The sequence below is a fragment of the Eumetopias jubatus genome, unplaced genomic scaffold (assembly GCF_037043125.1).
Source record: "Eumetopias jubatus isolate StellerSeaLion01/CBP00866 unplaced genomic scaffold, mEumJub1_p1.0 scaffold_8, whole genome shotgun sequence".
In the NCBI taxonomy this organism is placed as follows: domain Eukaryota; kingdom Metazoa; phylum Chordata; class Mammalia; order Carnivora; family Otariidae; genus Eumetopias; species Eumetopias jubatus.
This window is the reverse complement of record NW_028274814.1, coordinates 6510911-6522912: the sequence shown is the minus strand read 5'-3', so window position 1 is coordinate 6522912 and position 12002 is coordinate 6510911. Positions and strand designations below refer to the sequence as shown.

The 12002-nt window shown below is 37.9% G+C and overlaps 1 protein-coding gene across 1 annotated transcript in view; it reads left to right on the top strand.

The window, feature by feature from the left end:
- MTPAP (mitochondrial poly(A) polymerase) overlaps positions 1-11108 on the top strand; it is a 30319-nt gene extending 19211 nt beyond the window's left edge. Inside the window, exons 7-9 of the mRNA XM_028120932.2 lie at positions 8529-8621; positions 8706-8779; positions 10358-11108. Coding sequence (XP_027976733.1) covers positions 8529-8621; positions 8706-8779; positions 10358-10720 — 530 coding nt within the window. The 3' untranslated portion in view covers positions 10721-11108. The remainder of the gene's footprint in view (positions 1-8528; positions 8622-8705; positions 8780-10357) is intronic.
- Positions 11109-12002: the final 894 nt, after the last annotated feature.

The following is a 12002-nucleotide window of genomic DNA, read 5'->3' as shown; positions in this document are numbered from 1 at the left end:
CGGTTGCAGTGAAGGGGCAACAGCCACGGCTGTGCTCATTCATTGTTTGGTGTCATTCATTCACTAAATATTTATTGGTTACTCATTCTACATTGGGTGTTATTTTTGGATATGGATGATATTCTCAGGTAACTCACATTCTGGTAGAGGCGTAAGACAGACCCACATACAGACAGACAGACAGAAAATGTGGGTATTTCCTCACAATAAACAACCTGTAAATAGCACTTCCTGTTCAACCTTTGCTGTGTGAGCTCATGCTTAAGACTGCCCTCACAGAGACCATTTTGGGGAAAAATCATGGAACTTTTGGAGTTTAGAAGCTAAGGAAAGCAGAAGCTATAAAAAGGAGGAAGAACGAAGACAAGTTGATGTTGGGGGCAAACTATTCCTGACACTTTGTTGCTGTTTTCCAGTCTCATACGTACTGTCACTCCCGCCAGATTTGGGCCCTTGACATTCCCTTCCTGGGAGCATTTATACTACCTTCTCTCCTTACCTCCATTTGTTTCCCACCAGTCTGTTTGTAACTAGCAGAGCGATTGTCACAACTTCATATCTCATTATATTATTCTCTCTTGAAATCCTTCAGTAACCTCCTAGAATCTTTTTAAAAAAAATTTCTAATTATTTTAGAAAAAGAATGTGATTGATGGACAAACTTAAAATGACACGTTGAGTTTTTATTTCAAATCTATTTTTTAAAACAATTTAACTTTATTCACATCTAATGGCATCAAAACAGACACAACTCGTTTTGGAATTCTTTAATTTTGTATTTTAAAATACCAAATTGGTTGTTTACAATAGTTTTTTTCATTAGCTTTTAAATACTGTAAGAAATTTTCAGGTGGTTTTTTGCAGTTACTTCTCTACACATAGCACATTGTGGGTGTGACTTTCCAATAAATGAGAAAGCAAATTTGATAGCATTGTCTTTGATTTTTGAAGTTCTGACAATACCTTGAATTTCTTATAAAAGAATTTTTCATAAATGAATGTATATTAAGGATGTGGTGAAGATTATTTTAAGGAGAATTTATCAAAATATTTTTTTCTGTTCATTTAGGTATTTTTCAAATTCCATGTTTTTTTATACTTCTGATTTTAACCAGTGGTCCCACATTGGTGTATATTCAACAGGATCTGACTAAGAATAAAAACAGTGTTAAACTCCAAAACAGTAAAACCGGGCGCCTGGGTGGCTCAGTTGGTTAAGCGACTGCCTTCGGCTCAGGTCATGATCTTGGAGTCCCGGGATCGAGTCCCACATCGGGCTCCCTGCTCAGCAGGGAGTCTGCTTCTCCCTCTGACCCTCTTCCCTCTCGTGCTATCTCTCATTCTCTCTCTCTCTCTAATAAATAAATTAAAAAAAAAATTAAAAAAAAAAACAGTAAAACCATCTTGAGTGCTCTATGGTTGATTGGCTGAGTGAGTTAAGTTTTGCATACAATCATTTTGTTCTTCTAAGTTGGATCTCTCCCTTGATATTCAGATAGAGGCTCTCAATTTGTCTTTTTTAAAAAAGAAAAATATTTACTTGCTTGCTTGCTTGTTTATTAATAGAAGGCGGCATGAATTTCTGGAACACCTTCTAGCACTTCTAGGGCTTTATAAACCTGGTTGGAACCTAGAATAAATCCAGCGTTATGGAGTTATATTTAGGGTCTCTTTGATCTTCCTTTTCCTTGTCTTCTCTTACATTCACTTTTGTGTGCAAATCTGGAGGCTCAGCATTTTGCTGATCCTCAATTCTTGTTTACCTCTCTTTCTTTGCCTGAAATTGCCTTCTTCTCCGTACCTCCTCTTTTCCCATGGAGGGAAGCTCTTAAGGGTTATGCCAGGGAAGAGAAGATAAACCCAGTCCAAGATCCCATTTGTTAGGTCACTCCTGGCTGGCTTCCTCCTGCCTTCCTCCCGGGAGGTGGTGCTCTGTTGGTCTCCACGCACCTGGTACACACGTGTGTTGTAACAGCTGTCACGCTGCCGACTTGTTTTCCCTGCCTGTGTTGGCCAAGCCTTTCTAGGGCAGGCGGTCTTTGACTCATTTCTGCATCTTCTGTTCCTGGCATAGTATTGGGTCCATAGGAGAAGTTCAGTAAATAGATTTCAGAGGATTGGCTGAACGTTTTACAGTTGAAAGCTTTTTGTACTGAGCATGATGGCAACTTTCGTATTTTGGTTACTCTTGAATTTCTGTTTCTTTATGTTTTCTTATAATGTCTACTCCTTTCCCCACTGTGTCTCTTACTGTGTGTTCTCTCCTGTTTGGCTGCCGCCTTTGTTACGTTTACTTCTGCGCTTGGTGCTTTCTGTGGCGTTTTCCTTTCATAAACAGTTGTTTGATTACAGCTTTTTGTTTAGGATCCCTGTGCTTCCTTCCTGTGATGAATTAAAGGTTTGAGGAAGAAATGACTGGGTATAGTATCTTTGGCAGCGTTGATGCAGAAACCCCAGAATGGAAGAGAATTTTAATTGGTAGCTCTGTGTGACGCAGTAACAATTTATTGGGTGCTAACTCAGTGCCAGGCATTGGCTAGAAAGTCTTATACGCCGTTTCATTCAGTCCTCCCAGCAAATCTTATGAGGCACATTTACTGTTTTCATTTTATAGGTGAGAAAACTTTGAGAGGTTTTCCAAATTTCTTAAGGTAACTGAAATGTACACCTAGAAATACATGTGTGTAATATGTGTCAGTTTTCACAAACTGAACACACCCATGGAAACACCACCCTGACTGAATGAATACTGTAGAAGCACTAACTGTCTTCCCTTCTGGTCCCTCCACGCCCTTCCCACGCCCCCTTTCAACAGCATGGATTCATTTTACCTGTTTATGTCTCATACAGTGTGTATTGTTTTGCGTCTGGTTTCTTCCCTCTCAACATTATGGTTAGAAGATTCATTCCTACTGTTCGTGTATTTGTGGACCACTCATTTTCATTGTGGCACAGTACTATTTTACATCAACATACCAAAAAATATTTTTACTTCTACTTTTGATGGGCATGTAAATGATTTGTAGTTTGGGACCATTACAGGTAATAGCTAATATCATTCTAGCATGTTTCTTTTGGTGAGCACAGGCACTCCTATCTGTCAAGTATAAACTAGGAATAGAATTTCTGAGTCTTGGCATTTGGGTATATTCAGCTTCAGGAGACACTGCCAAACAGTTTTCCAAAGTGTAAACTCCCATAGGCATTATGGCCAAGTTCTAATTGCTCTATATCTTTGCCAACATGTGGTATTATCTTTTTTTTTATGGTAGCTGTTCTAAATGTATGTGTAGTGGCATCATGGCATGTTTTGGTTTTCTTTTCCCTGATGACTAATGAAGTTGAGCACTTTTTCATATCTACATCAGTCATTTGGGTAATTCTTGTGATGTTTCTTTAAGTCTTTTGCCTATTTTTCTCTTGGCCTTTTTCAAAGATTCATTGGTAGGAATTTATATATTCCACATGAGTCCTTTGTCACATGTTATGGATTTATGTGTATATCTTTATATCTCAAATAAATACATACTGTGGTTCCCTTTTCACTCTCTTAATGGTGTTTGGTGAAAAGAACTGATTTTTAAAGTTCAGTTCTATCAAAGTACAGTTGTACATAGTTGGTAAAGAGTGAAATATTCTACAAACTTGCTAACAGTAACTCACACTCAGCCTGTGCCTTCTGTTCCTTTTGCCTCGCTCTGTAGGCAACCACTTTTAACTCCTTTAGCTGATCTGTTTGCTGTTATAAAACATATTTTCAAAATAAAGTGTCTTAATTTTTGTATTTCTCTGGGGAGTGTAATAGGCATATACAACATTATATTTTATGTATAGAGCGTGATGATTCCGTATTTGTATATTTTGCAAAATGATGACCATGTTTCTTGATTTTTAGTTTTAGACATTGTGTATGACTTCCCTTTACGGAAGAAGAGGAATTATCTTTTATCCTCATCATACATATATCTCTTCCACCCCTCGTATTCTGAATATGGCTATGGCTTAATTTTGCTATGTGCTCTTTATACTATTATGACTGTGTAAATGCTATTCCTGTCTAATCCATGGAGTAAACTAAAATTAATTTCCTTTTCTGCCCAACTTTTTCTACTCTTTGGAGTTTATAGTTTTTAATACTACTTATTTTCTTGCTTGCTTAGTTTTTTATGTACTTAACATTACTTGAATCTCCAGCTTGCTACTAGTTGTCTAAATCTTTTGTCAAAACAGTCAGTCATCAAATATTAATTAATTCTTACTATGTAGCCTCTGTTTTTCTAAATCTTTTTTTTTCATTTCATTGCATTTTTCATTTTAAGTTTATTGTCATGTTAGAGGCCTTCTTCAGGTATCTGATAGTCTTTGATTTTCTTGGTCATGTTTGAGTTAGGAACTAAAAAGTTCATTTGAATCTCTGAGCTTAGGTGGGGCTTGTTGACTGTGAGCTTTATCGTAGGGTAATGTAACTAGACTGTTTTATTGGCAGGCGCTTCTTATGTCGCTATCTCTAGGTCATTCTTCTTGAGCTATTCAGATTCCCCAGTCATGATTTTTTTAATGTTTTTCTGGAAGTAAAGACCCTGTTACTAGCATGCTGTTGCTTTGACGCTTACTGTGCTTTTGTTCACTTACTGTTGCGTTTAGAACAGTTTTCCTACCCTCAGCTGTGTCTCCTTTCTTCCTGTGTGGATATCCTTTCTTTTACCCTCTCCAAAGTAAGCCGAAGGTTTCTGTCAGGGAAGAAGAGATCTGGGGGAATCTAACTGCTTCTTCAACCATCAGGCTTCCAGTCTTGGTGCTTCCAGTTAGACCTGGTGCTTGCGGTTCCTGAGTTGTTGGGATCTCTGCCTTGTAGATGGGTTTTTTCTTGGCTTTCTTTACTGCTAGTTTAGGATTCAGTCTTTTCCGATCTCCTAAGTCTTAGCTACTTGTCTATCTGCTCTTCAACTGAAAAATTTTTGTTGTTATTATTTCTTCTGTTCTCCGTCTTTAAGATTTTTGTCATTTTATTGTCGTTTCATTGGTGTTTTGGGAGGGGGTGAAAGTAGGTGGTTGTGTTCATTTCATCATCTTTACCCCATAGCATGTGCTCTTAATCAGTACATAGGCTCCGTCCTGGAGAGGCTGAGTGTTATTGGAGCATATGGCCTGGTGGGAGAAGCAGGTAGAACTTTATCCTGTCTGTTGATGAGCGTAAGTGATTAATAGGGAACAATCTGTATTATAGATGTGTATATGTGAAGAATAGTATCTGAGTCACATTCTGGAGTTGAGTGAACTACAAGGCAATAAATAAAGCTCCTTTGAAACATGGATATAACCATAACACCTACATTCTTCACAAGGTTAGATCCAAGTACTTGAGAGGCAGTTGCTTGGATGTGCATTTCAGAAAGCATTCTGGCTGGGTGGGTTAGGGGGAAACAAAATGGCGATGTGTCTAAGTGTATAGCACCTCCGCCCCCTCGTATTAAACAGTCTGCATTAATTAGTACGGCAGAGATCACCTGTTGGCTTCTCCCACTTAATTACTACTGATCCATGGCATACTGGATAGTTACAATAGAAGCTGAATATAGTTATAGGATTTTTAGCTATTCAAGTTTTGTTCCAGTAAGCTCCTTACAAAAATGGGACATCATAAAAGATTTGTCATCAAAGAAAAAAATAGTAAGCCTTCATATGAACTTTATTCCTGTTATGCCCCTTACATACGTGCCTATCAACTTCAAGTGACTTACTAGACATACGTGTAGCTGGCACAGTGTAGATTTTGTTCTTTTGACCGGAAAGATTAACCTAAACAATTATACAACCCATAGACATGATTATCTGTACTGCAGCCCCTGAGTAATCTATTAAGAATGCCAATAGTGATCTCTGTGACTAATTATGAATTACTCTAGTGTGACTATCAGTTCCCTGGAAAAATGTGGGTAAGTTATCAATCTGGCTGTGTCTGTGAGAACATTACTCAGTGAATTTCATTTGTCATGTGTACTCTGCTGAAAAAGAGTAATGGACGTACCAATCCATGAGGCTCTGAGGTTTCCAAAGGAAGCAAGGAAATCAAATTTAGTAAATATATAACCTTACTTTTTCATAGTTTCTAAGTTCACTTAAGGTGAAGGTGAAGGAAGGAATGTGGCCTCAAGCTCCAGTATGAGTTAATTAAGGTGCTTACCTGGCTCTTTTCCTCACGACTGAGAGTTTGTATTTACTTACAGATTTTTGTCACGGTTTCATACAATACTTTTAAGAAAAGAGTGACGCAGGTTTAAACTAATAGCGATAGGGTTCATATGTCTGAATAGGTTGAGAATCATTTTTCTATTGCAGCACTATCCAGTAGAACTTTCTATGATGATAGAAGTGTTCTATATCCATATTGTACGTAGTAGGGTAGGCACTGGGCACTTGTGGCTCTTGGGCACTTGAAGTACGATTAGTGTGGTCGAGGAACTGAATTTTTTATTTTAATAGCCCCATGTGGCTGGTGGTTATTATATTGCACGGTATGGATGTTGTCTGGATGTTAGAGTAGACAAATGGGGGAGAGAGGTTAGGAGGGGCAGGACTTGACAGCCAAGCTGCTAGGTTTGAATGCCTTAGGGATTTTGAAGAAACAAAGATGGCCCTATCTTAAATCAGAGGATACTTTTTTTTTCCTTCAAGTTTTAATACTTTCTGTTAAAAACTTTTAGGGAAGAGCAGCAGTCACAGAGACAGCCTCAGGTTTTCATTATTGTACAGTTCTAGAAATATTTTAACGTGGATCTCAAATTTCTATGGTAGTAATGCTTTAATTGGAAATAAGTTCCTGAAAAAAGACACAGCAGCTAAAAGAACATCAATATATGTGACTGGCACTGTGTCACAAGAAATACAACTGTTGATAATTTGAAAGAGTAACACATGTGTCTGGGTCTCATAAAAAATAGATCTAAGTGTGGAGCGCCTCAGTGGCTCAGTCGGTTAAGCGTCTGACCTCAGCTCAGGTCATGATCTCAGGGTCCTGAGACTGAGCAGAGTGTCAGGCTCCACGGTCAGAAATCAAGGTTGTCCCTCTTCCCTTCCCCTTACTCCTGCACATGCTCTCTCACGTTCTCTCTCTCCCTCTCTCAAATCGAATAAAATCTTTAAAAAAAAAATAGATCTAAGTGTAACTGTGTATAAGTTCTTCAGGGTACTATAAGTTATATAATAGAGGACATAAAATTTGGTATTAAAATTAATATGTGGGGTGCCTGGGTGGCTCAGTTTCTTAAGCATCCGATTCTTGGTTTCCACTAAGGTCGTGATCTCAGGGTCCTGGGACTGAGCCCCACATCAGGCTACACTCAACACAGAGTCCGCTTCCCCTCTACCTCTGCCTCTCACCATGCGCGTGTTCTTTCACTCCCTCTCTAAATAAATAAATCTTTTAAAAAATACCTAAAATTAATATGTTAGGATCTAGAGTAATTTTTGAGAAATTACATTAGTAACCCAGGTCTTAACAAAAAATACAAAAACGACAAAAAAGGGGAGACAAAAATTTGAAGGACCCTTATTTATCTCTTTCTGATTTCTATATTTAATCCCCCTGCTGGGGATTATAACCTTCAAAATGTAATTGATCATTCAGATTACTGGTTATGTGCCTGCTGTGTGCTAGACACTTGTGGCTAGACTGATGTGGAGAGGGGGAGTAGTGAATGGGACATTTGTAATCCCAGACTGGGGTCGGGGAGTGGGCAGCATGCATACACAATCACAATGCAGTCAGATAAGTGCTCATGGAGTGTGAAATAACTAACGGAGGATGACCAACTTGGAGTTAGGAAATGCTTTCAGATGAATTGGCTGTTAATTCGATTTTCGAGGAGTGAGGATTTGCCTGCTTATTGTACAGTGGAAGGTAGATTAGAATGGGTGAGGAATTTCATGCTGGCTGTGTATCATGAGGGGAATGATTCCTTCTGAAGTGACAAATACTATTAGAAAAGGTGAATGCTTAAGTCCAGGCTGCCGTTTACTTTGTGGTAGTGAATTCTAGTTGCTTAGAGTACTGCATTTTAGAAATTACCAGAAGTTCTTCAAAACTCTTAGAGCATTCAGTTTGTGTCTTGGATGACTTGTTGCAAATATATGCATGACGGGGTGATAAGGATGGAAGTGGAGAGGAAATTAAGTATTTTGATCAAGGATACTGCCAAGATTTGAGTTGGTGAAAGATGGGAACCATCCACATTCTCATTTATAACTGAAAAACTGATGACTTCAAAAGAGAGATTAAGAGTCGTTGGGTTTTTGATAGACAATTTTAGTATGCTAAAAAAAATGGAATGCTAATTTCGCTCTACTGTAATTAGTCTCAAATCTTTTTGGTAAGGAGTTTTAAATCCTATTAACTGTAAATATCTATAACGCTGACTAATAATAGGACACATTAGTCTGTAACTTTGATTTAGTTACTTATAGATTCCTTTTCTGAAGTAGGCAGTATCTTTGAAATGTGAAATGTTTTCCATTTCTGTTTTTTGAAGATGCAGAAGATAAATGTATAATAGAAGGCCACAACTGTACATTTATTCATGACTTGAATAGAATTAAACCTTCAGGAAACACAGAAACACTAGGTAGGTGTTTTTTTTTCCCTTTGTTCATTTGTTTTTAATTGAAACAGACCTTCCTCTTATTTTCCTCATTTTATTTTCTTGCAGAATCACTACTGAAAGAATTTTTTGAATATTTTGGCAATTTCGCTTTCAATAAAAATTCCATAAATATTCGACAGGTAAATAATATTTGATGACGAAGTATCTAGTCTTCTGCTTTACTAGTATTTAATTAGTTTTCAGAGTGCTCTAACATGTTAGGGTATTTCAACTGCACAGTAATAGGTACTAATAAGGAAATTGATGCCTCGAGGAGCTGCATGCGATCATTCATCTAGTTATTTGGAAGAGCAGAAGCCAGCTCTTTCAGCATCTAATACAGCATCCTTCAAAATGTGGACTCTTCTGAAAAATTTTCTGGAAAAAATTTTATATACAGTTCTTGTTAAACTGCTTTTTTGTCCATGGAAGAAGTAGGATACACAGCCCTATCGATTTTAGTGATTCTCTCAGTTTGAGTTCTAAATTTGTTGAGGCAGATGAATTTATGATTTTGCTTCAGCTGGAATAATAGACATTTTTTTTTTTTTAAAAAGCAAATCCAGAGCAGAATTCTAGGCAAAATTTGTTACCAAGTGGGGGATTTGAGAGAGCTCTCTATTTGGGTTTATTCTGCTTAGCATTTGGGTACTTGGTTACAACCATTGTAAGACTGGCTACGTAAAACACGTAAGCAGATACTCTTTTTTGTTGTCTTACTCAGCTCGTCCTTTTTTCATCCTTGCCTCTTAATCCTGGTCGTGGAGATTTTGTTTAACAACAACAACAACAACAACAACACAGTGTGGGGAAGGGAGGAGGGGACCCAGAGCCCTGAGATGCAAGCTCCTGTGGCATTAGATTCCCTATGAGAAGGTCACTGGTCACGGGAAGTTCCTTAGCCTTTCGGTGCTCTTAGCCCTAGACGGCAGAGTTGCTGGACAGGCAGGACCCCTGATGGGCATGGCATGACGGAAGTTAGGGAGTAAAGAGGTGCTGCTCACACTGGAGAATCTTGGACATGCGTTTTGTTAATATTTTAATAGTACATGTGATATGGTCATATAAATCACAGCTTTAGCTTTTCTTTTTATTTCTATGAGATGTGGTCTTAACCTGTCAGGGCCTTATGTAAGTTGGATCTTTAGGAATGTAATAGGAAACTTTCAGTGTTTTAAAATGAATAATGAATAATCCTTTGTTCCTTCTCTTCCTTTCTGACTTTATTCTTGGGAAACATTAATTACTGTATTTAATTTAAGGATTCTAATTTTGTGTGCTTCTGTTGTTTTTAGCAAGTCTCAAAAATAAGTGTCTTCATTTTATTTTCTGCTATTTTTCATTTTTTTTCCCCTTCCTCGCTTTATCCTCTTAGGTCAAAGTTGATACTTCAAAAATACTTCTGTTGATTGAGTTAGTCTAGATACCTCTCATCTGAGCATCATCATCCATAGCTCATAAACCTAATTTATTCTTCTCTAAAGAATAATCACAGAACTACAGTGGTAAAAAAATCAGCCAGAAGTACACACACACACACACACACACACACACAAATACATAATATGCATACATACCCAATTCTCTTAGGAAAGCAGTTCTTTACTCTGTAAATGCTGGGATTTGCCCTGTTTTTGACATTTTGTTAAACGAAATCGTTCTTATAGCTGAGCCTTTCGTATATTTATACATTTTCTCTTCCTTACAATAATCTATAGGGAAGGGAACAGAACAAACCAGAGTCTTCTCCACTGCACATTCAGAATCCTTTTGAAACGTCTCTCAACATCAGCAAAAACGTAAATCAAAGCCAGCTACAAAAATTTGTAGATCTGGCCCAAGAAAGTGCCTGGATTTTAAGTCAGGAAGATAAAGACCGCCCTTCCCCATCAAGTCATCAGCCCTGGGGGCTGGCGTCACTGCTACAGCCTTCAGTGCTAAGCAGTGTGTCTCTTGCCAAGAAGAAAAGGAAGAAGCCTGCAAGTGAGCGAATTAAAAATTTGCTGGAATCCATAAAAAGTAGCAGTCCAGAAAATGACACACACACCAATGGGAAGAGAACAGTTAGTACTCAGGCTTAGTGGCTACTCCTTTGCTTGAAGAACTGGTTTTCCCCGAGAACATTGCTCTTTCGACCGCCTGGAAGAACTGGTGTGAAACTCTCTCACAGGTACCCACTGTCATAGGTACTGTCTGTTTTCATGATCTTTTCACTGGGCCTCTTTCTGGTCTGAAGTTCTGGGACATGTTCAGTCTGATAAGCCTCAGATCCCGTGCCACAAGGCATAGGTGACAGAGGATTGGAATTTACTTTAAATAAACTATGCAAAGCAAGTGGTAGAAATCAGTTTTAGAATCAAACCATTATTGATATCTACATGAGGCCCTGGATGGAAATCATTTAAAGGAACTTCTGGGTATGTACATATGTAGTCAGCGAATACAATAAACCTTCAGAATTTGCTAGTACTCTTCTAGTATGTGTTTTTTGTATTCTTCAAGTGAAGTACTCGTATTCACATATAAGTTAAAACAGGCTTTCCTGTTTTATTTCACATATAAATTAAAACAGATTTGCAAAAACGTTAATGTTTTTAAAAGATAGGAATGCAGACACTTCATTCACCACATTCTAGGTATTCTAAGCCAGATATATAAAAATATTGGTACATTGTATTCTAGAATGCTAGGTACTTTTTCTGCTTTCAAAAATAAAACCCTGTTTCTACTATATGATATTCCCAGTATTCTTTTTCTTATCTTTTGAAACCTTTCTTCCTGTTCAAAATAGATACGTATTGAAATATAATTTCCATACGTTGCCTGTGGAGTAACTTTCGGTTTTAGAAGCCAAGAGAATAGTGCTTGAAAACAGGGGACTTGAGCCAGACTGGCTTCCTAGTAAATTACTCAGCCTCTCAGGGCCCCCGTTGTTTTCTCTGGAAAAGGGGGGCGATAATAGTGCCTACTTCAGATTTTTGTGAAGATTACGTGGGGTACATTGGAAAGTGCTAGGTCAGGAGTCTGGCACGTTATACATGTTACTTTTATTTTTTATTTTTTGTGGCATGTAAGTTATTCTTGCTACTCAGAATTCAGATTTACAGTTCATAGTGGTTTTCAAAATAGCTTCCCATCTAAATTTTAGGTCAGAAACTCTAATGAGCTCTGCTTGGGATCTTTCGGGGGACTCACTAATGGAATTGTTATGAAGCAGCAGAGTTCTGCGCTCGTGTGGCCCTGCTGTTTTGATTTCACATTTGAAACCAACAGACAAGTATCCGTATTTTTCATACATATACGGCGTTCTTTTATACAAACAAGTAGCAGTGTTCTTCTATACAGTTCTTTTATTTATTTATT